Source organism: Nyctibius grandis, chromosome 2 (genome assembly GCF_013368605.1).
Source record: "Nyctibius grandis isolate bNycGra1 chromosome 2, bNycGra1.pri, whole genome shotgun sequence".
NCBI lineage: Eukaryota > Metazoa > Chordata > Aves > Nyctibiiformes > Nyctibiidae > Nyctibius > Nyctibius grandis.
The window spans coordinates 79,118,289-79,143,623 of record NC_090659.1 but is presented as its reverse complement, the minus strand read 5'-3'; the positions used below and the strand labels follow the sequence as shown (position 1 = coordinate 79,143,623).

At 38.8% G+C, this 25,335-nt stretch overlaps 1 protein-coding gene across 2 annotated transcripts in view; it reads left to right on the top strand.

Annotated features, from left to right (window-relative positions):
* Nucleotides 1–17,591, top strand: part of UCHL3 (ubiquitin C-terminal hydrolase L3) — a 40,301-nt gene extending 22,710 nt beyond the window's left edge. For both annotated transcript variants that reach the window (XM_068425337.1, XM_068425338.1), the window contains exons 6-8: nt 12,813–12,888; nt 15,568–15,626; nt 16,908–17,591. In XM_068425337.1, coding sequence (XP_068281438.1) covers nt 12,813–12,888; nt 15,568–15,626; nt 16,908–16,991 — 219 coding nt within the window. In that variant the 3' untranslated portion in view covers nt 16,992–17,591. The remainder of the gene's footprint in view (nt 1–12,812; nt 12,889–15,567; nt 15,627–16,907) is intronic.
* Nucleotides 17,592–25,335: the final 7,744 nt, after the last annotated feature.

Here is a 25,335-nt window from a genome sequence, read left to right as displayed (position 1 = left end):
TTTAAATGGCTCTAGGCTTTAATAACAGCTATATATAGGAATGAGTTTCAGATTGGGGCAGATTATAATTGCCTGAACATTTTTTTTTTTTTTTTTTGATCTATTCCATGAAGCTTTTAACTTGTTTATAATGTATTTTTTGTATTACAAATCATAAACTTAATGTGCTTACTGGTTTATATGACAATAACATTCAATTCTATTTCAGGGTTTTTGTTTTACCACTTCAGATATTTGACCTGCTACAATTTTCAGCACAGAAATATGCTCCTGTGATCTTTTCATCTTGTGAAGTTAGTCTTATTCTCTCTTCTCTGCAGTTTCTAGCTGTTAATAAGTCTTGTTTGAATAGTGTCTCAAGTTATGATTTGTCTTCCACATTCTAAATTAAATGTGAAATGTACAACTTTGTATCCTTTATTTGGAGATGTGTATTTAACATTAATTTCATATTAATATTGTCATGTAAGTCTATTTCATTTTTTTTAATACTCCGTTGAAAACAACTTCAATTAACACAGCTTAATTTGTGCTTATTAAAGCAATGCATGGAATTTTATGGTTGTTGCAGCCTTGTTAATTAGACATAATCCAGTATTACCTTTGCTTTTCCAGAATTCCTATATACTGTCTGTCGAATTTTCACTCTTACAAATGCAAAAGTATATTTTCACTGGGGTGAAAGTTCCTCTTTGTCTTGGTTGATCTCACTAGGGAACCTACTAGTACAGGAAATAAAGGATAAAAAGATTCAATGAATAGAATCTAAAATGAGGACAAATCCTGACCTAGAAATATTAAAATATTAGTTGCCTTAAACTGCATTATAGGTTATAAATTCAGTACCTTTTCTCTGGTCTCATTACATTCAGGCAAGGGGCATTTTTAATATAGTTTCATTATTTTAGCAATATTAGCCAGAAAACAAAGAAATAAGTGCAGTCATTAAGAATGGTAAAAGTGAAGAATTGTGGTAAAAATAGTAACAAAAGTAAAAAAGGCTTTATAAAAAATATCTTTCAACATTCTTGTCATCCCTGTACTGTTAAACAAATCTTAAATTTGATGTTGTTCAAAGTCTTATTAATGGTTTCATAGTAATTACACTAGGAGAGCTAAAAGATAGGGTGTTTTCAGAGCAAAAGTATACAGTTTTAACAGCTTCCAGTCAATGGAATGCATCAGAGCCAGAGTAAATTCCTAGTCTCAACAAGTTTTTCAGTTTCATTTTTTTAACTATTTCTAAGTAAACAGTTATTATGTTGCAGATTCCAGGAAGACTAACAATCTTGTCTGCTTTGATTGCAGCAGCTTACAAAATTGTAAAACATAATGTAGCGTGTCTTGCCGTTTATCCTGAACTGTCTAGTCAGCAAAGCTCTTAAATTTCTGCCCCACAGCAGGTTCTAATCTTACAGGTTCCTCCCTCCATAGGGAGGTCTGTGGACTGTGAGGACTTCTAGAAGCAATGTTTTATCAGCCGTCTTTTGGAATTTTCTTAAGCAAGCTGAGAATAAATTGTTTTTGAAGCCATTTGATATGTTATCTAAATGTAAAATGTCTCATTTTAAATCAGTTCTTCAAGTGGAGGAATTTAAAAAAAACAATCAGTAGTACAGATAAACTATAATAGCCATTAAACTCTTGTAAGTTTCTCTGACTCGAAGTATTGTCATTGCTAAATTCCTCTTTCTTCATACGGTTACATTTTTGGGCTGGAGGTTTTCTGGTTTTGTCCTCTTTTATGTGGAGCTGCTGAGATTTAGGGGTGGATCATAATGCTTCAAAATCAGAAGCTAATTGAAGGAAAAAAAAAAAAACCCTGTGACAAACCTGTGGAAAACTCTATTCTCTGGACAGGTTATGAGACTTTTGATAACGCTCCATGCTTATCTCTGAGCTCTACAGTTTCTACTGTATTTGATGCTTGCTCTTCATGAAGAATTCCCATCCCTGTCTTTGTTCTTTAAGGTCAGCAATATGGGAGCAGAAAGAACCAATTAATTGTCCCACTTTTGATAGGAAAAGGAAAAAAAATGAATGGGAAAGAAGGTGAATTGCTTCAAAAATAATAAATGGTTTTGACTGATACTTATGCATTGATTAAAAAGAGTGAAAATAGTTTTTTTCAGAGAAGCTATCTAATGCTTGGTTTTTGAAGTCTACTAGAATCATTCCATTGAATGCATAATGTGGGACATACCTTAAGGAACTGCAGTTTCTATTCTGCTTGCATAACTTTAATGGATTTACAAGCAGCTGGCAGGTCTCAGTGTAGGTAAGTGGAGTATCATTGATGAGTAAGTATGTTTACTAGTGGGGGTCTGCAAGGATTGGTTCTAAGACCTGTACTGTTTAACAACTTCTATCAGTGATGTGGAAGACAGCATAAAAATACACCCCAAAACCTCCAGGCCACTGCCTGGAGAAAATATCAAGAGATAATAAAGCACAAGACATCAACACAGGACAATCTGGATTTCCCTTTAGGTTAGCTTCAAACAAAGGAGTATTTTTCTGAGGCCAAACAAAAGCTGTGTAATTAGCACAAAAGAGATAGTTTATTTCCTGATAGAAGGTGAGGGCTTCTCTGAAAGACTGAAGATGACATTGGGGATTTTTGTATGTGCTGAGAGGAGAAGGTAACGGTGGATGATAATAAACTGGTTTGACATAGTGGCCAGATGAACTAATGTAATCCATTGTTCCATGTTCATATCATCATTAAGCAGGACTAAAAGGTTGCCTTTTCATTTAGCACTAATGTATTTAGTAAACTGTATGAATATGTTACTGTCTCTGTAGCTATAGACAGAATTGATTGAAATTTTGATTTGTTCTGGTTTATTTCAGTAGTAAAAAAAAAATGTTAAGCTTAAATGTTTGGTTTTGTTTTGTGAGTATGTTCTGATCCAAACAAAACTTGAACTTGATTGGTCCTGTGGCCTGTGTGGGACAGAAGATCAAAACTAAATCATCACAATGGTACTTTCTGGTCTTAATATATTTACTGTAACTTTGTCAGTTGCAGCTGAGAGTCATTCTTAATACTTCTGTGATCTTTCTTCTAATAGTAACAATTTGAATGGTTTAACATAGTCCTACTGCTTCCACGGATACTAAAGAGATCCTGAGTGTTAATGGCAATACTGCCACTGGCCTGCTATTTTAGAAGAATAGGTGAAAAACTTAGGAAGTTGCATACCTCACCACGGTAAGCTTCCCTTTTCCTTTGCTTCCCTTTTATGTTAGACATGGAACAGTAAAGAAACTCTGGGTTCTGTTACAGTAGTTACTTGATTCATTTTAAATCCCAGAGTAGCACAACCTAGCTTTCCCAAATTACCAAAGAACTGTTGCTTCCAGTTTTTGTAGCTGTAGACAAAACTGATCACTCTCTGTTCTCAACTATTCCTTCCATGAGATGATGCTTAAATCCCCTCCCTCCTCACTTTCTGACAGTCTGTCTCTTGAACGAGTCAGTTAACTTGTGTTCATATTATGAAGTTCACTGGGTGTGAATAACCTCTAGTTTATCTGGTGATAAACTTCAGCTTTGGACCATGTCTTTGCTTATTTTCATTGTTCTTTTGTCTTCTCATTCAAATTCAACACATTCTTGATTATTATCTGTGTGAGCTGATGAGTTAAAGGACAGTATAATAAATAGTGGACATCTTTGCAGTTGCCTTTTTAGGTATGTTAATTCAAGTTTAAGTGGGCTAAGTATGTTCTTTTTTAATGTTTATGTAGTCGTCATCGTCCTCGCTGTCTTCACCACCATCCTCATCGCAGCCTCAGGTTAGCCACAGCAGAACGAAGGCTTCACCATTGTGTCACTCTGCATCCCTCTCCTGGGCCAAACGTAATCATGTAGGTCCTGCAAAGGCTACCAGTCCGTCAATCCGTCTTCGTCGTTGGCGGCCCTTGATACGCCTTCCATCTGTTGGGCTTCATTCTGTTGTAAGTGTAGTCCATCTTCAGTCTTCTCTTACTCTGACTTGACTGGCCTTCTGCCATGTAACTTCAGTCTTCAAGGCATCATTTTTTGTTGGGGTCTTTTCTCAACCATTCTTAGGATTTCTTTGTTCCCTTTTTTTTTTCCTTTCTCCCGTGTCAGACAGCAAAAGTACATTGCTCCGTACTTTGCCGTCCAGGTATTTTTGATTCAATACACGTGCCAAATCATTTTCAAAGCATAGATGAAGTTTGCTCTTCATGAAAGTGGCTTTTTCTTTTTGCCATAGGCTCCACATCCAGCCTCTTCTTTTCACCTCATCTTCATGATCTTTCATTTGGATGTGCTAAACCAAGGGGCTTCTAATTCTTTGTCAGATGATATTATTTCTTCTGTGTTTGAGACCTGGTTTATGTTCTCATATCCTAAACGTAGTCTCCTTTCATTCTAAGTCTTGCATAATGGTCTCTGGGTATTTCAGTAGAGATGAAGTGTTTCCTGTAATTTCAAGGGGATGGCTTACTTTCTCACTTGACATCTGTTTCTTTATCCAGTTTGTAGACATACATTCTAGTTGAAGGTGAAGACATTCTAATAAGAAAAGCTTGTCATCAAATACCATACTTACACTTTTTTCCTTCTTCACTCACAGGGCACAAATGTACCTTCAAAACGTAGAAAAAACTTACATGCACAGAATAGCTAGTATTTCCAAACTGTCCTATGACCACCATCAGAAACACTAAATTGAAAGAGTGGTTTAGTGGTATTTCATCCTGCTTTTAAGGAGTGATAATGCTTTCAATACACACACAAAAAAAATCTTGATATGTAGAAGTAAATGGTCTTAAATGCAAAACTGAGACAGTGATTTTGTTTCTATCATTCTTTGCTAATGACCGCATTTCACCTGTGTTACTAGAAATTCTTATTTGAGGTATGTGAATTTTTTACTGAGGTGAAATAACTGTTCTGACTGTGGTCCAAATAATTTCCTTTTTCATACAGATCTGTCTTTCCAGATGTGGAAATCCTTCTTAATGTTTTATTGCTATTGAAAATTAGTGTCCAAATGCTTCCATTTCTTTATAGCTTTTATATTTTTATCCTGATAAGTATCTCAAGATGAAACCTTTCCCCAGACTTTGTGAATAATAATTGCTATTATTAAGTATCTAGCACTCTTGTAATCTTCAGAACTATGGAACATTCTTGATGTTATCATTTGGAGCTAGTTAAATACCTTGGGATTTGAGGAGGCATGGAGTTTAGCACGGAGTTAAGTTCTCCCCAACTCATGCTTCCTCCTCCCATTTAATATTTAAGCAAGCCATTAACATTTGCAAACCTCTGACATTTTACCTGGGGACTTTTTTGTTTGTTTAGCAAAACTTGGAAAATTCTACGTCATATTTTTGTAACTTGAAACTGGGATCTTGTATGAATTTGACCTATATAAGCTTGTTGTTAACAAAAGACTTATTGAGGAAGACTTGAGCTTGAGTGTGCCTGCCTAGAACAAAAATATTAATTGACTATGAGTTTACTTCAACACTAAATAAACCATGACTTATCCAAGGAAAGACATTACAGCATAACCTGTTTTGATTATACTAGAAAACCATTGTTGGCAGGTTGAGAGTTTTATTTACATAAGAAAATTTCTAAAAACTCAGAAAATTTCTAAACACAACTCATCCATTAGCAGCGAGCATTTGCTTTGAAAACGTTCAAAAAATTCATTCAAAAAGTAAGTGGCCTTCAATACAACTGTATCTGGAAAAACAGAAGCTTGCCACTAAAAATAGTTTAAAATATTACTCATTAACTCCTCTGAGATCCTGACTATGTCCATCTGACACATGAAAATTGTAAGTCCTATATGCAAAGATTTATCACTGAATATGATATAGTCTGATATTTATTGGTAACTAAAATGTTTTTCTTTACACTTTGGTATACCTTTCCAAGAAGATTCAAGAACACACAAACTATGTGTAAATTAGTTTAATATGCAAAAAAAAAAGGCAGCATTTTGGGCGTTAAAGCTATCTCAGTTGGCTTGATAATAAATACTACCTTGTCCTTCAAGTTCTGTCCTGTCAATGCACATCAACAAGTGTTAGTATAGCTCTGATCGTTCTGCTAGATGTACGAAGAGGCTGAATTGGTCTTAGCATGTTCTAGTATTGCTTTTATTAAGAAATCTATTCACTTAAATTTAAGGGAGAGGGGCAAACATCCTGTATATTGTGTTTAACTTTCTTGTACTTCTATGTACATTTCTACTACTTAAACATTGACAGGCAGAAAATAGATTCTTTCAAAATGAAGAGTGAAAGTATTAATGATGGGAGACTGTATTTATGCTCCTTAAATAAAACCACTCTCCCTACTTGAAAACTTTCCTTGACTGTTTAGAGTAGGTCTCTAGATGAGCTAAGAATATAAAATAGAAAAAAAAAAATTGAAAATACTGTCCTGAAATGTTCTGTGCAAACCTGATAAATTGCAGTAGATGTGGCAAAATTTTAAGCTGTAGGTAGCAACATGCTTCATTAGTAATGTTGACTTTTCCTCAATCCTTGTAATGATCTCTTATTCTTCCAGCTCATCTGTTCTTTTAGTTTAGTATCTCTGCTTACCTTAGGATCATTTTGCTGCCTTTATATGTCAAGCTACTCTCCTAATTCTTTTTTCTTTCCTACACTTCTCAAGTTGGAAAACATGCTCTTTGTTTTCTCCTATTTACTTTCTGTGTCAGACTAAAGTTCCTGTTCTTTAAAAAAAAACCCCAAGAAATACCTATTTAGAGCAGCATACTACTGAATAATCCCTCTTGCTTATGGATCTAAAGGGAGATTTGTGTTAGTATAAATATTCTGTATCAAGATACTGTGGTTATTGATAGAGCCTATCTCTGAATTTCACCTTCTTGCTTGACATCCTTCCATTCAAAATCAGATGCTACTGTCCTGCAGCTTGGAATTGTACCTCACCTGACACTTGTATATTCCAGCTATAGTTGAGGACGTAGAGTTAATAAGCTTGAGACAGCTTGTCTACCATGAGAGCACGGTAGAAAAATACATAAGGCAATGCTGAGGAAAGGGACTTCTTGTCCATTCTTGGGTCAGGACTCAAAGACAGTCCCTCAGCCACCTTTCTTATAGCAATTCTTTTTCATTATTCTGGACAAGGGATACCTTGATCTAAATTAAGCTATGTATGTTCAACTGTGAAACTCCAGAGCACTTCAAATACCATAAACTCACTGCAGTATATTAAGCATGAATAGAGATGTCACTTTTCTGTGAGAATGAGCCAGAAATAATCTTGCTGAAACTTGTGATCATCATTCCAGTGGTCTTTGTTTTAATTGCAGTATTTTAACCAGGATTCAAATGCCTTTCACAGGCCTACACAGTACATTTTCCCAAGCATGTTCCATGCTTCAAAATGGAAATTACAGATGCCTAATTTACCCAATAGCAATTGCATCACTTTTTCCCCTTTCCTTCAAAATTTATTGAATCCAAACTATACTTAATATTCTGTTGTGTAAACTTCATTTTTGAATATCTTTTTCTTTGGCTTCTTGTAGCTCCTTGTGAGTGAAATTGTATAGTTAAACCCCTAAGGTTTTTTCTTCTCTTAGACTTCAGTGTCTTTTGTCATGATCTTACAGTTGGATGCATCTGAAACTTTTTATTCCTCAAAGTTCTGCAAAACTGCCTTTTCCTCATCAGTTTTAACCGCTCTTCTTCCAGAACCTGACAGACTCTTGATGCCAATTTCTTAACACAAGCAGTGTTTTTTCCTTTCCCAGTCACTACCTGTAATGCAAAGCATTCTACTAAACTGGTTTGTGAGACTTCTTGCTTCACTCCATTCTCTGAAGAGCAAGTGTAAGGAAATAATAAAAATACAAGATTTAGTTGGAAGAAGCTGCCTGAAATCTGTCATGTAACATTGAACCTGTTTTTATAATGTGGTCTTTCAGAAATAAATAAGCAGGAGGAAATGAGGACTTGTTCAGTTTGTCCATGAGAGCAAGACAATTTCCTCCCCCCCCCCAATTATGTATCATCTGTCCCAGAAATGCAGTTTTGGTGAAAAGAAACCAGTTGCACGTCAAATTTGATGAACAGTTTTGTTCTAAGTTAGCAAAATTTGAAGATCAGAAGATTTCAAAGGCATGAAAATTGAATACTGACTTTTAGATTGGGATAACGGTCTAAGTCCATTAGCAAGATAAGTGTGTATGATGAAATATACTTTATTAGACCAGCTGATATGACTGGGCAAACAGTGATATAGGGATGCACCATTGAGTTTCTGAAGGTTAGTGCAACAACAAGAAAGAAGACTACTGTAGTTCATGAGGAGAGGGCAGCATGCAGTGGTGAAAGGTAAAATCAAGGAATTTCTCAGTACAACAAGAGGGAGTAGGAAGGATTGTCATTTGTATAGTAAAAACTTTGGGAAGTGCCATTTTAAAAATACTGATTGAAAATCTGCTAGTGAAGAACAGAGGAAGAAATGAAGAGGTGCTGTTTTGTTCATGTATTGACCTGAGACAAGTCAATTAAAATTGACTTCTCACAGCAGTCAGCAATTGTTTATTATTTAATTTGAATGTCTAGGCTAGCAGAGAAGGCAGTCAAATCCTCTGAAAAATTGGGACTTGGTCGTTTTGGTGTTCTTAATGTGGTATCCAAAATTAGAGGGCACGACAACCTTGGCTGTCACTTTTGAATATGATACTGGGTATTCATGAAGGTACGCTATATTATTATCGTTGAGTGTTATCTCAGTACCTTGAGAACAAATTACAGCTGAAAAGGTGTTCTCAGAACCATCACTTTGAGCACTAAACTTCTGCATTTTTCCACTAATGCATACTACCAAAACATTTCTTATACTAAGGCTGAAACCATAACATAAGCCGCTGTAAGCTACCCAGGATGCTGGTATTTGTCCTCTTTGTGTCTTTTCTGGATGGGAAAGAAATATAAGTTTTCTTCACTGTATGCTACAGCTCTTTAGAAGACTTGAAAAATGAGTCTTGAATCCCATAGGTTAGTTCCAAATCCTGATTAGACAATCATCTTATTTAGGCTCCCTGTGTCTTTTTCCTTCCTTGTGGTTCATACATGCGGTCATTCAAATCTGCTGTCTCCTTTTGCACATTGAGTGGGCTTCTAAGTGAAAAAGCTAAAGGAACAGGTTATCCTAACACTTGACTGATGTTCATGTTACTGTGGTCTTTGACAAGAAGAATAAGCAAGAGAAAATCTTCTGTAATTGTTCTGAAAATACTACCTAGTGATGAACATGCAGGCAGACTTCTTAAAGCTATATTCTCTTGTTCTTTTAAGCATTCACACAGACTGTTTATTAGAAGCTGAAAACTTGGCCAAAGGTGTAGCTTTTCAAGGAGACCACAAAAGACATCTCCCTGAAGCTGACATTCCCTCTTCTTTCAATTTCTTTGAAATCTAAAATCTTCTGGTTCAAGTCTTAAAATTTCCAGAGCTTCCCAGACAAGTAGAAATTGGCCTGACTAGGCTTCTTTTCATGTGCGTCTCTGTGTGTGTGCATGCATGCACACATATACAATGGATGTCTTCCCCCCCCCCCGCCCCGCCCCCCCGAGGAGGGGTGGGGGGAATTTTGAATCAGATTCATCACACTGGGGAAAGTTTAATCCTGTTACTTGTTTGCCTAAGTCATAAGCAACAGATTTTTATAATACAAAGTTTTAGGTCATCTTGACTATTCAGACCCTGTTATTTCTCTGTGCTTATGATTATGCAAATAATTGTCTGTCAAAAATGACTGAAATCCTAATTTTTCAAGAAATGTAATAGATCTACTTTGTAGTAAATTTGCTACTATCTACATTAGATGAAAAAGTCACAAGGGAAGGAGACTGTCTACATTAGAACATGTGGTAGAAAATTTAATAATGGATGGCACTTTCGTTCTCGCTTTGAGGCTGGGGAATTAAAAATGTAAAACCACAGCATTTCTCATGGGTTGTGCCAATAGCACAATGAAAGCACGTTATTTAGATTAGGCATGTACAAAAACTCAGCAGGATTCTACAGGCGTCTATCTCCAAGTAAACTCTAGGAAAAGTTAATCGTGCTTTTTTTTTTGATGGCTTCCCTATCCATCTTCTAGCTGTATATAGGCTCAGCATTCCAAGCATGCCATGTGTGTCTCTCTGTAGAAAAGGTGTTTATTAGAAGGTGGCAAAGAACACAGCTCTCAAAACGGTCGAAGGGGCAACTGTATTTTGTTCTAAATGTGATCAAAAGAAAATCCCAAACATCTCAAAGTTCTGTGCAATAGTGATACTTCGAGCTCTTCCAGTGAATGTCAATTTGAGCCCAGGTAGCATATGTTCAGATGCAAGCTTTTAAATGCTAAGCCATTTCCTTCCTAAAGTGAGACTAACTGGCAGCAGTCTTTCCTCTAACCCTGAAATTCCTTAAGCCCAGATTTCCCAGCTGGTAGGTTTAATTGATAAGTGAACAGCCATGAAATCATATGTCTGCAAAGGACATTAGGTGGCAATGTGGGATTTGGCAAGGACTCTCAGCTTTGCCTCCCTGCACACTTTTGTAGCACCACAGATTAAATGCCTGTGAAAAGTTGGCTGATCGATGGGAATAACAACAAGGTGCCATTGGTTGTTAGCTACTGTCTTGTGTGGTTTTCAGGAAGTTATGGAAACGAGTGGTCCTTGGAAGTTGACAACTGGGGTAGCCAAACTCTTGAGGCTGCTTGTTTTGCTTGCTTTTCTAAGCTCCGGCTTTATTTGGCCTTCCGTAAAACAAAATTCTCAAAGGCAATTCATTTATGCCATAGGGGAAAAAGACTCCTTGGAGTTCTGGTGGAAAGGTCCTCTTGTCCCTTTGATAGCTGCCTCATCTTCAGCAGCAGGAATGTTCTTCCTCCATTCTAGGCCCTCTGAAACAGAGATGAAACAGGGTATTTATGCCTCTCACACTTTAACTGGTCATGGAGATGAATTTCAAATGAAGGTGAGGGGAGATTGTGTGTTTTTTTTCTTTTTCTTTCTTTTTTGAGCTTGCTACATAGAATTTCTTTAAGCTGTTGGCAGTTCCCCTGTAATGCTGCATTCTTGATGTATTGAAGGACTACGGTGACTATTTGTCCTTTGCTTTATTGTTCTGGTTGTTTGCTACATTTCTTCAGTTTAGATCATCTTTTAAAGTTTTTCTCATGACCATCAGGAAGAAGGAAACTTTTAAGCCAGTCTTGAAAACCTGATGCGACTGTAAGGTTCTACAACTCATTTTACACTCTAGTCTCTCTCTGGCAAATTCTTAGTTTGTTGGGATGCTTCAAGAAATTCATATAAAAGGCTAACAGTAACTACAAGATGAAAGAAAATTGCATTAAATATATTTTCACAGAAGTCAGATTTTTGATAATTTAAGAAAAACTGAGGTGCTTTTTCCCATTCCCTCAAACAGTGTCTTCTTAAATTGTGGATTGAGTCTCAGACATGGACTGGACAGACTGATGAGGAAATAAGAATTGCTATTGAACACAACAGTGGTGATGCACCTTTTGGCTCAGAAATTCAAAAACCAGTGCTTAGTGGATGCTGGGAATGTGTGCTGCAGAGTACCATGCTCTGCATGCCCTGTTTTCTTCTGAAAAAGCTTTTGCTTGCTGTAGTTGGCAACACAGTACTGGGTAGATAGATCTTTACCAACGGTAACCATTTTTTATGTCATGTCACTTGATGCTGTCACTGCATGTCCTGGTTTCGTTGGGATTATGTTTCAGTTTGTGGCCAGCCATGGTGATCAAGGCCATTAGCAGTTAAATGCAGGGCAGCTGACCCAGGCTGGCCCACAGGGGTATTCTATGTCATTAACAATCAAGTTCACTATAAAAGGGAGGGCTTGTGGGGGAAGAGGTGGGGCTCTTTTTGCTCTACTCTCTTTTAGCTTCCCTCTTTCTCATTGCCAATGATTGCTATTCCTGGAGCAACTTGCTGCAACTTTGTAGCTAAGTATGATTTTGTGTGTTTTGTATTATCATTTATATTGGTTTCTTTATTTTATTAAATCTGTTAAATTTTAACCCACGAGCCTCCCTCTTTTTCTCAATTCCCTTCCTCGGTCGGGGAAGGGACATGGAGTGAGAGAAAAACTGCTATTGTTTAGCCCTGGGTGTGGGCTAAATGTGGACACTGCGCTTCAGTCCTTTCTTGGTACAATGCCTATGAGGCCACTTTGAAATTTCAGTCTAGGCACCTCTGGTTATTTTCTTTCCTCCCCCCTAAAATGTGTGAACTGTTTCTTTAGACTGCCTGTGAAGAGGGAACAGGTTAACTGTACTATACGTGGCTTATGAGGAAAAAATTATTTTGACCAAGTGAACATTTTTGGTTTTAAAATACTGCAGGTTCAGAGTTCAACCCTGCATCGCTTTGTTATGGGAGATGGGTTAGTAAAGGAGTTGCTATTTACTTGAGTATCTATTTTTAATGTTAATGTATTTGAGCTGATACTACTTCTAATTCAGTAATGAAAAATAAAGCTTTTATGTAGACCTATAATTGGAAATACTTCCAGATACTTTACTGAAAGGGTTCTTACTGATCTGTGCATTGCAGAAAGCTTCTTCATATTCCAAAATGTTCTGCAGTGTGACTTCTGCCATTCTGTATGGATCTAGAATGTGCTTCTCACTTGCAATTTCTCTTGGCCGGGTGTTTTGTGTATTATGATGATAATATTCTCATTAATCATATTGTGATAAGAGATAAGAAACAATTTGGTTTTGTTTTTTTTTTGTCTTGCAGGCACCAAGTATAGATGAAAAAGTAGATCTTCACTTTATTGCATTAGTTAATGTAGGTGGTCATCTCTATGAATTGGGTAAGAACAATTTTCATCTACTCTCTCCATTTGTTTGAAACAAATACAAGTAGTAATGTTGATAACTATCAATGTTTGCAAGAGATTACTTGATGTAATGTAGGGTTTAGGTTCTTTCGAGCTTCATCATAGGGTCTGGGGGGTTTTGTCAAACAATTGCAGCCTTCTTCCCATTGTTTTTTTGGATTCTCCTTCCCTTAACTCCCTCCTATTAAGATAAAATGGTACATAATACTAGACTGCCTCTAAACTTCCTTTATGATTTATAAGGACAGGAAGCAAGAAAGAATTGATGAACACTCAAAGTTTCAGAGAAGAAAGTACTGTTATACTTACGTCCCTGAATTGCTTATGGAATTAATAAGTGAACTGTATGCCACTTTAGAAGTGTTAGCTATATTATTAAATAGCATGATAGTTTAAACTGAAATTATGTAGTCAGAATACTAGCAGATACTAATATTCTGCAACTCATTTGTTATTATAGAATGGTTTGGGTTGGAAGGGACCTTAAAGATCATCTAGTTGCAACCCCCCTGCCACAGGCAGGGACACCTTTCCACTAGACCAGGTTGCTCAAAGCCCCATCCAACCTGGCCTTGAACACTGTGAGGGCGGGGGCATCCACAACATCTCTGGGCAACCTATGCCAGTGTCTCACCACCCTCACAGTCTAGAGTTTCTGTTATGGGCTGGTTATCTTTTCTTCTACCTTTTTGTGGTCACTAGGCAGTTAACTGTAAAACAGTAGTCTCTGTTTCTTGAATTACAGCTATTTTTTTCCCTCTTTGGATTGTGTAGCACCAAGTTCTGCTCAGATATTCTCTAATGACTCCAATCTTAAACATGTTGCTGGGCAACTAGGTTTTGCTGCAGGCACTTCAGAAAACTAGCAAGCAGATCAGGATTTAAAAACTGCAAGTCACTGGTCTTTCCTAACATCATTTTTGCAGTGTTTCATGGTGAGAACACTTTCATCTTTTGAAAATCAACATGTAATTAAGCAATGCCCTTAACAGGTGACAATTAATCATAACCTAGGGCATAAGCAGTATATCAGTGCGTATCTTAATATTAAGGGGGTCTTGGGGGTATTATCAGTGGTAAGTCATGAACAATAGGCACACATTTCTATATTTTTATGATGCTGTATGCCTGTCAGTGAACTAGGTCAAATAGTGAGGCAACTACTGTAGGATGTAATATAAATATTTTATGACCCTAAATTTCAAGGCATGATGGATGGCTCACTCTTCTTCTAGTTGTGTGCTACTATTTCTATGTTAACTTTTCATTGTGCATTAATTTGCTTTGCTTAAAAAGCACACTACAGACTATGATTACCAGGTTTAGCTATTTTCCAGAAGTATGATGCAAGATAAAACCCACTTGATTTTTTTTCTTAAATTAAAAAAAAAAAAAAGAGGCATTTAGCTCCAGTGTATAGCAGAATGCCAATACTACTATTTCCTTTGTTCTTAAAATAACTTTTCTCTGCACCAGCAGAAGAAAGAAAAAAAACACTTAAAAGTAGGAAAGTGGGAGAAGGTTTTTCAATTAATTCACTGGCTTCAGTCACTGTGGCCAGCATGTGGGCTTTGGCAGGCAGAAAATGCTAAGGAAGCACATGGATGTTTAAATGCTTATGATGTTTTTGCCATGGAAAGCACGTTATTTATAGGCCCATGAAATTAAAATGCTGTTGTGCCAAGATGTATGTAAAAAAAAAAAAAAAAAATTGAATCAAACTTAGCTTGCAACAGTACAGGGCATTCAGTTCTGTTTCCCTGGCACGTTCTGAGGGTTTTGCATTGTTGTATCTTCAGTCATGGTTGTTTTACAATAATGAACAACCTCTTGTTCATGTAAATCAAAAAATTTTCTAACATCGACTCTATTTTTAGTTACGGAAAATGTAGTTTGGAAGTACTGTCAACTTTGATGGAATCTGGATGGAGCCAAAAGGGAATTTGGTCTAGCAAATACTTAGGATATCCTGACATATGTTCTCATCCTGTTAGTTCTTCACATGTAACCTGAAAGATATTTCTATGAATAAAATTATTTTAAAATGCTGAGAATGATAGGATTATTATATTGCAGATGGGAGAAAAAATAATTAACTATAGCAACGACTTTTAAATGCTGTGAAAGTATTTAACACTTAAAGTTACTGGGTTTGTTTGCTTATTTATTTTAAATGAGAGTAGCATTTCAGTTATGCCAGACTCTTCAAACTGGTGGGTTTGATATTCTGTTCTGTCGTGGCGTCCCTGATCACAGCTGTCAAAGACCACAGATGTACAGCTGTCTGTGGGGGTAAATCCATTAAAGTGTAGTTGAAATTGTTCTTCTCTATTTGAAAAACTGAAGTACTGTACCAGCACTAAAACAATTGCAACTTATAGCCTTAAAGTTTTCAAATAAAATATTAAAAAATATTTCATTGTTTTTATTGGATTTTTTTTCATGTAACAGACTGTACATAATGATACCTGTTGAAGCAGTCAGCAGCGGAGGAGAGACCAGAGAATAGGTAGCTGCATGTGTGATTCTTACGAAATATGAGGTAGAATTTTTATAAGTGAAGAGCAAAAAATCTGTTCAGATAGTTTTAACTGGAAAAATGAAGCTTTTCCAATTTTACGTGTTGTTCAAACCTGCTTTGTGTTTCAACAGATGGGCGCAAGCCATTCCCAATAAACCACGGGGAAACTACTGACGATTCTTTTTTAGAGGTAGGAATGGAAAACCTCCTTAAATGGTGTTATAAAAAATTCTTGCTGTATTTCCACAAAATTTATAAAAAATATTTGTACAAAAGTCTTGCTATATTTATGGTTGGATGAGGAATAGAACGAGTTGAATGGTGAGACAAAACTAGGTTTACTCAGTTTTAAAACAGGTATTTTGGAATGCTCATGTTGTGACTCTGGATGACAGAGTATTATAACATGATAACAAATGTCAGAAGGATCAACCATAACAGAAGACCAGACTGACTTTTCTTCTGTGCTGAGATTTTCATATACCCCCTGCTCCTTTCAAATTGTACATGAGATGAAGTCATCAGATTGAAAAACTTAGGATAATTTTTCATTCTCTTTCCTTTGGTTTAGTTATAGTTCGATAGGTGCCACGCTAGAGAAGTTGATTTCCTTTAACACTTGCTAATAATCATTATTTTCCAGTTTCGTGGCTTCTTGTGGATGCTTCTTTGTGTCAGGAACTGTTTAGTTGAGAAATTAATTGGAAAGGAATACACTGAATTGGGTGGATAAACTGTCATCCCCACAGAATGATGTGAAGTTGCAGCTGAGAGAATGCAACGCATAGATCTGACTTGTATGGTATCCAGACTGGATTAGCTTTACAAAAGGAAGAAAACAGAGGAACTAAAAACCAACCAAACAAAACCTTTTATAGTTAAGTAGCGTAGACTAATGTCAGTAAAGATTGCATACAATTTGTGCTTGTTTGGGCAGGAGGAGAAGTTGGATAAAGCTTTCCTTTTTTCATATGTGGCTTTTTTCTTTTTTACTGATAACATGTGTTCTCCAGATTGCACCCTAAAGCTAGATGAAGGAATTACTTATAATCTTTCACTTACCCCACACAGCTTAGATTCATCTTCAGACAAAGGAAGAATTTCTGAATACAGCAGTACTGGTGAAGGCAAACTTCAGAGATGCATTTAGAAAGTCAGAGAAGCAACACATCTGTTGCCCAAGTAATATTCGGTCACAAAAATCATTGTTGCTAAGGTTCTGCATACAACTTTTGCTCTCTTATGCTGCCCATGTGAGCACTGAAAATCTTGAATAGTGGTAACTCGGATCAGAAATACAGTTTATGTAGATTAGTCACTATTTAGTAATCCTTTATGGAAAAAACCATTTTGAGCATAATTTGTATAAAGCATATCTTCATATTTCAATTGTGGGATTTTTTTAAATAAATATGATTTATAGTGGTTTTTGTTTTGTTCTTTTTTTTTGTTTTTGACTTTTTTTCCCTAGGATGCAATAGAAGTTTGCAAGAAATTCATGGAACGTGACCCAGAAGAATTAAGATTTAATGCAATTGCACTGTCTGCAGCTTAAAAGTCTTTTCCAGTGCGGCTAATCTATTGCAATGTATTGTAACAATAAAACTGTTGCCATATGTTAATAGTACAAATTTTGATACTTCCCTAACATGTTGATTAATTGTAGCACATGTGGAATAAAGTTTGCATTTGTCCTTGCTATATCTTGCAGCTTGTTCCTAAAGCAACTTTGAGTATTTATATACACGCATGCATTTTGTGCAAGACTTCTACATGGTGGGTTTTTCCCCTTCCACACCCTTAAAAGTTTTGGGAATTACTGTCTGTGATATCTCATCATAATAATGATGAGTTAGTTCAGAGCAGGATTATCATTTGTATCATTCACAGGTAACATTTTGAGTGGAGCATGTGGTATGTTAATGGGTAAAAACTTGAAATATGAGGCTATTTGCATCTTCTAATTATAATGACAAGAATATTGTAAGAACTTTGCAGGTGACTCAAAAGACAAAGGCATTTTTTTCAGTGCATTATTTATAAATAAATATGTGGAAGAAAAAAGACAGAAAAAGGACTGTTTCTTCTTACTGTTGGTGAGCACTAACATTTTAAAATCATATTTACATTTTGAATAAAATTTAATAATTGTTTCTCAAGCCTAATAATGTTAATAAATTGTCAAAAAGATTTAATTAAACCAGTGTTTGCTATTTGTATATGTGGAAAAACAACATGGATTTTTGCCCCAGAAAAGCCACACCAGTAATTAATGCTAGTTCAAATGGTAGGACTGCAGAGGGAACACACAGGTGAATACACCAATGTGAAGTATCTCACCTAACTGAAATAAATGATAGAAAAGTAATGATTGTTGTAATTAAGTTTTGTGTAACAAGAACAGAAACAGATTACAGATTTTAAGACAGCCATGATGGTCATACACTTTCTTTTCCCTTTAGGAGTATCTATTGTAAGTTTGTCAGGTGGCATTACTGAATGTTATGTGATACCCTTCCCCTGTGCCATTCCTCCCACCCCACCCACTGGATCTTAAGGTACTGTTGACCAACTTCTACACTTGAATTCATAACAGCTTGGTTGGTTTTGGGTTTGTGGATTTTGGATGGGTGGTGTTTGGGGTTTTTTTTTGGTGGGGTTTTTTTGTGTGTTTTTTTTTTTTTTTTTTACCATAAGCAACCGTGTGCTTTGGGATTCTTGTGAAGGTTGGTTTTGCTTATTGTGCATGTTTTTGACATTCCAGAAAAATATTCCTTATTTGTTGCATTGAAGTGAAATGATTCAGGTTTGCTTCCAATCAAGACCGCTGCCGAAGGACACAGAAACCTCCGTGTCCCAGTGGGTGCTCTTATTCTCTATCAATTGTCATTGCAGGAAAAACGAATGGGGTAACGCCAGAAGCAGTCTGGCAGAGTTTTCCTTCTTTATAGAAAAGAAAGAGGCCTGGGAGTCTGTCTTATCACTTAAGAACATCTTTTGCACTCTAAAGAAAAAGTTAGAGTGTCTGTGTAAAACATCTACCTGGAGAGTCCCCTAACAACAACTGTTTTCTATAGGTGAGCTGGTTAGAAAAGTAAGGGGGAAGAACAACAATAATGAGCTGCTATTTTTGAGCCCTTTTTCACCCCAATAAAATGCAGTATTGTTAAGACTTGCGTTATGTTGCCATGCTCATTAGAAAAACCCTGAAACTTGCTTTTAAATACAAATCAAAGGCTTTAGTAACCAAAGCAGCTGCACTGTCTTCCTGCTAATATCGGAAAAATCAAATAAAAGTTGTCACAATTGGGATATTGCATATTTTATGCTAAAGGTGACTCGGAGGACTGCAGTTAAAGTAAGCCATAGTTAATATAGGTAAGGTGCTTTTAGGGTAGGGAGGAGGGTGAGGAAAGAGAGGATGAGGAAGTGCAGTTCAAAGCTGTTGAACTAGCTACCTCAGTTGCCTGCTTTAGGGAAATACACTATATATGCTCTTCAGTGTTCAGAAGATTTCAGTGAGTTTAGGTGATAAATGGAGGGGCTCTGGTTTTGTGCAATTATTTATTGCAAAGTCAATTCAAAACTGGAGCTTTAATTGTGTATTAGATACACAATAAATGAATTCATAACAAAGGAAATCAAGGTTAGAATAGTAAACTTGGGGTGAGATTTTTCATGGTCACACTGGAAAAATACATCTTGAATCTGAAGTAAAAACTGATTTATAAGAATTCTCAGTATTTTGGCAATATGATAGTTTTGCTCAGCGTTTTTTATGTAGTCGTCAAGTCAGTTGTCCTGCAGGATAAAGATTCCCTTTTGTTTTACTTTCAGTGTTAATTTCTGGTTTATTAATATGTAAGGTGGTACTTTTTAGTGAACATTGCTTTTGGAAAGGTTCTCAAAAGTTTGAGATGACAAAGGAAGAGCAGCGCACCAGTCTCTATGCTGAACTGTATCTGCTTACTGCACGGTCCCTTGCCAGACTGAGATTTTGAAAGACTGCACTGCAGAAATACTCTCTTGCCTAACACGTATGGTGTAATGGCCAGCCAGTGCTTGTAAGACCGTGCTTTGGCATAGACGTTGGCGACCATCTTCAGAAGTGCAGGAAGTAGAGGGGTCTACGAGATGCTGCAGTATCTTTGGCATTGACAGAACCTGCATAATGTGGATACCAGGAGTATGGTGCAAACTCTTGGCTGACTTGTATAATCCAGCAAGGTCCAGACCAGGGGCTGATACACCCTGCAGAGCCACACAGTGCTTTTGGCTCTGCGATGCCCGTGCAGACGTTGCATTATCTGTACAATCTGTGCTTATTAGCTCAAGCTCCATGGGAAAATAACGTTGTATTTCCAAACTGGTGCAGCCCTGCCAGAGCCTTGCCACCTTTGTGTGGAGCACGGTTTGGCCACAGACACGCAGCGCTAGTGACTGCCAGGGAATCCCTCTTCAGCTCCTGCAGCCTGGGCTGGCCATACAAATCATCTTATGGAAATGGTGCATGTAGGAGTGAAGTGATGATGCATGCTCAGCACTTATATTAATTTTAGCTGAGTGGAGCTGGTGTGCTATTAAGCACTCAGGATTGTTCAAGCTCTTTTAAGTATATTGGTGTAAGTTTTCCCATGTTATTACAAGCATTTTGTTGAGAAACTGTAAGAATTTAATAACCAGTACGCTGCCCTGCCCTTTCAGTCACGGCTGCATGATTCAGTTAAGGAAAGGAGGAGAAAGTGCTTTTTTGTTATTGAAATGTAAGTTTTAGAAAATAAACACACTTAGCAGCCCACATTTAAGAATAAATATGGCCTTTCCTTAAGGGAAGAAGCCTGCCTTAGTAGAAAATATCGTATCAAATATTTGTAGAACTCTCTGTGGAAAGAATATGACAAACTCTTGCTTGACTTATCCCTGGGAGCACACACAGTTGCTGACTAGAACAGTACTATGTTTGCTTGTTTTGACACCAACCATTAGCAGTTATATCTGGTGGGTGTAGTCTTTTTCTGATCTAGGAGTCTGGTGACTTCCCTTGTTCGTGCAAAGGAGTATTAAACTATTTTGGTTGTTTGGGCTTTCATAGATAAATTATATATGACAGGTGATTTAAAATTCACTTTGAGAAAGAAATTTGCGTCTTGGAACTTTTTTTACTCAGTGAATAACTTCGACTTGAAAGCTGCTGTGGTCCATGCAGCTTACTAAAAGGAGGATTTAATCAAATTACTTGATTACTCGAATTACTGGAATTATTTGATCATTTGACATTAAACACTTGATTCACAAGAAAAGTTATTTGGTTTGCCATTAAGTGAAATAAAACAGGCAGAAAAAAGCGAGAACTTGGAAACTGTTTTTTAAACATGACCTCTTTTGAAACCTATCTCATAGAATTTTATTCTCAAATAAATATAAACTTTTATGGTTATTCATAGTTACTTTCTCCTACTTAGGGACAAGCATCATATTTTTATATGAAGTGAAAAGGCAGACCTTAAGAATCTGGGAAGGGCTGCAGGAGTTCTTCAGAAAGCTGTTTAGCTATGTTTAGCTAACGCAAGCTCGTGTCAGCCAGCAGCAGCACATACGTGCTTTATTTAGGCTTTTCTTTAGCCTTTGTAGTCATGAATGTTAAATAGTGAGATGAGAGGGTTGTTTTCTGATGCTCAGGCTTCCCCCTCCAGAAAAAGGCAGATTCTTCATATGTATTTGGTCTTGGGGCTGATCTGGCTTGGAGCAGGGAAAAGGAGTAGGAAAAAATTTCAAAATTATAGCTTTGCTTATTGTTTCATTCATCACTGGCTCTGTAGCATATATGTCTCAAATACCACTGTGAGGAGCTAACTACATCATTTCTATGCATTTGTAAATTTAATAAATGTAAAACATCTCCTGTGGAACTTATTTCAGCCAGAGCCACTGGGTTTTCCTGCTTCTGTGTACCACCAGTAACACAAATTTCCCTGTACTGCAGAAACTGATGGCTGACAGCTTCTTGGTAGGTCCACTTGATCTCTTAGAATAGGAAAGATTTTAAAAAGGTTGTTTACAGAGCAGAAATAAGATGTGCTCCCAAGTAAACATCTTAGAAGAAGCTAGCATGTGTGCAGTACAAATTTTAAGTTATCTTTTCTCAGCAGTCTTTAAAAAATTACATTGTATGTTCTGCCCTGGGCAATACAAGCAGAAGATGCGTGCAGCAACTCAGTTTTGCTTACAGAGAAGCTATGGAAAGAAAAGTATTATTAACAGTTCAAGTAGAAAAAGATCATCTTAAATACAATGTTAAAGGAAATCAAGTACTTTTTTAAAAAAACCCTAATACTATGCATGAATATTCCAGAAAATGGCTCTTTTTCCTGATAGTTCATTAACTTTTCTGCTCTGAATGTATCTACTGTCTACTCCAGTACTGGAAGAAAGGGTTTTGCTGTGTTTAGTCAGCACACCTGCTCTCTCTTGGCTCCAGCGCCTAGGTCAGAGTGGAAGCAACTTTGCTGTGCCATAGCATAATCCCAACTGACCCAATGTTTGTGGTTACCGTAGGGGCCACAGCCCAGCACGCCACCGCCCAGGCTCAGGAGGAGCCGGGCCAAGAACAGCCTCACCGAGACAGAGCTTTAGCTCTGAGCCTGAGCACGGGATAGCGTGGGGAGTGGAGAAGTCACGAAGAAACTGTTGCAGCGCCTCGGGGGCAGAGGCACGAGTGAAATAAAGCAATGGGCACGAGTGGAGGTACTGAGAGCAAAACCAGGACTGAGGCACACGGTGTTGAGGGCAGGAGGGAAGCACAGGGGCTGAGCTCTGCGGCTCCAGCTCTGCCCCGGGCATCTCTGCTCCGGTCATTTTGTGTGGAAAGGGTTCAAAACAAAGCGCGGATCTCCCGTGTCTTCCAAAGCAGCGGAAAAGGCTCCTAATCTCATCCCCAAACGGGACAACGCTGCAGAAGAGCGTGGAGTCGCTCCCCCAGGCCCCCGGCTCACGGCGCTGTCGGTGGCTCCAAGGGAAGACCCGGCTGGTAAGGAGGTGAAGAAGCCGGCCCGGGCCCAAGGCTCCCGCTGCCCCGCCGGAGGGAGGCGGCGGCCCGCAGCGTCGTCCCGGCCGGGCGGAGGCGTTGCGCGGGGCGGCAGGTGGCCGGGGCCGGGGCCGAGGCCGAGGCCGGGGCCGGGGCGGAGGTGGCCGGCCCTGAAAGGTGCGATTGTCCGCAGCTATTCCTGGTATGCGCCGGGGCGGGACCCGCCGGGGGCGGTCCCCACCGGGCGGGAGGGCGAGGGGCGCCGCGGCCCGGCGGGACAGAGCCGCCACCACCGCCGCGGAGGGTGCAGCCCCTCCCGGGCGTCCGGCTGCCCCCGGGGCGGGGGCGCGGTGTTGGCTTTACAGCCAGCGGCTCCTTCAAATTCTTGCGGTCGGTGAGCACGAGGGAGCTCCCGGGAGGGGGAGCTCCCCGTGGAGGAGGCGGAGGGGGAGGAGACGGCGCGGGGAGCGTTAAAAGGAGGCAGCTGAATGACAGCGGCTGCTCCCCGCGCCTCCACCCCAGGACCGGCCGCTCTTCGCCCCCCTCCTCACTCATTCACTGCTGGCCATGGAGGGGAGAGAGGACGCGGAGTGTGACTGCCAGGCGGCGTTCGCCGAAGCTCGGCGATGGGTAGAGGTGAGGCGTCGCTCGGTCCTCTTGTGTGTCACCCCCTTGTCACCCCCCGGTCCCATTCCCGCGGGGAGGCCGGGGCGCCCGTCGCCCCGGTTCCCCCGCGCGGGTCGGGGGGCTCGCTGCACCCCTTGCGCGGCCGAGGGGCACCGCCTGTCGCCGGCCGTTGGGCAGGGGCTCCAGGGACGCGGCTCACAAACTTATGTTTCTTTGTCAGCAGATGCGGGCTGCTATTTTTAGAAAGTATCGTGGAGGCCTGCGGAGATCTGCCTTTGCAGTATCGCCAACGCCCCCCTCCCCAAAATCCAAATTAAAGGCTGGTAGGGCTACCCTCCTGTAATTAAGTCTTATAATTTCTTGCCGTCGTGTAAATTACTTCTTTAGCACTTGCTCTGAGACAGCCTGAATTAAAGGCACTATTCTTCCTGTCTCAAAGGAGTTCAGGACAGAGAGTAACCTGAAATTACAGCCATTTTCGTCTCTCCTGTTTTTAAACATGGGTGTCTGACTGCACATCGCGCTTGAGACGAAAATATATTAAGATGTAAATATCTTGAATCACAGAATCAACCTTGAGACGTAAATAATTTAAGGCCAGGTTGGATGGGGCTTTGAGCAACCTGGTCTAGTGGAAAGGTGTCCCTGCCCGTGGCAGGGGGGTTGGAACTAGATGATCTTTAAGGTCCCTTCCAACCCAAACCATTCTATGATCTGTGTTTCTGTAGTAGTTACACAAAGTCACAGTGGCACTGGATGCGTTACCCCATGGGGATTGGGGTTGCTCATGGGTGTACCTGAGCGTGTGCGTTCGGGCAGGGCAGTATGAGCGGGGCTGGTGGCAGGGAAGGTCTTCAGAGAAACGTTAGAAATACCGAACAGCATCGCTTAGAGTCATCGTGTGCTTTTAAAGAGGAGCTTCAGCGTGACGGTTTCTATGTATTTTAACATATTACTCTTATTTCTTTGTGCCCATTCACTTGAGATGAAACTTCTGCTGTCAGAAATGCTATCCCAGTAACTTTCAAAAGAGTAAATATTCGAAGAAGGGTGTTTGTTACTTTTTACCCCCCATCTTGCAAGCTTGTCAGGACCCGAATCCAGGCTTCTTTGTTTCCTCTGTAAAATGATGACATCTAGTGCTTAAAATCTATTGAGAGTTTTGAACTGAGAGCACTGATGATGAGGGTGTTGCAAATGACTTTCACAGGTGTCAATTTTGTAAGTGCCATCTGTGACTGTAGGTAATTAAAGCAGTTCTGGCTTCCCCAAGTGTCAGTTTGGTAAGAGCTATCTGTGAGTTGATGTAATTAAAGCATTCTTCTCTCCTGTATACATCTCTTGCGTTGCTTTCTTTAAACTGACAAAGCTTGTATTAAATTAAATTAAGGTGATGTAGCACCGTCTTTGAAAATCCTATTTTAAGGTTTTGGGGATTTTTTTTAACTATTATTTTCCCTTTGATACTGGCTGGCTGTACCATTCCTACAAAAGGCTCCCTCTTTGCCTGCCAGTAGCACATGGGAGCACTAGCAAAGCTATGTCAGGGTAAAGCACGCACTGTTTGTATAGCGGAAAAACCATCTGTTCGACTTACCCCCTTCCCTGTCTAATTTGCGTGGCTGTACTTTGTTTCTGATATGTGAAAGCTGTTCTCATTTTAAAGTAACTTTTAAACTTACCCCTTGGAGAAACTTTTTATTTTAAATCGAGTAACTTAAAAACCTGAAGGTATTGATAAACAGGATGTTAAGAGTTCTGTAATGTTGAAGGAAACTGTAAATATTTATTTCCCTATGAAAGGAGGTTTGCATTTCAGAGAGTCTGTTGTGTTTCTCTACTCTTTAAATCCAGATGCGTTAAAAAGCCAAGACCAACCATTTCCGTTCTTCTATGAGAAGAATAAAGGTATTTTTAGAGTGATGAGACATGTCCCAAAGTTTTGCGGATCTTGATAAAATGCAGTGGTGTGTACACGACTGAGAGTGAAGCTCGGTGAGTCCTAATGATTAAGCAATTAGTTTTGAAGATGAGGCAGATTTCCAAATATTTATGAACTTGAAGTTCTTATGTTTTGGTAAGGTTTTATGTGCCAGCTTCTCCTAACATTAGAGGAAGATGAAAGCATACAAACACTAGCTACTATATATTTAAAAGAACAAGCAAAAATCTCCTTGTAAACTGTTAGTATTTTTCTCTTTACTAAAGCAATCTGTGTTAACATGTTTCCGTATTTCAATACAGAGCT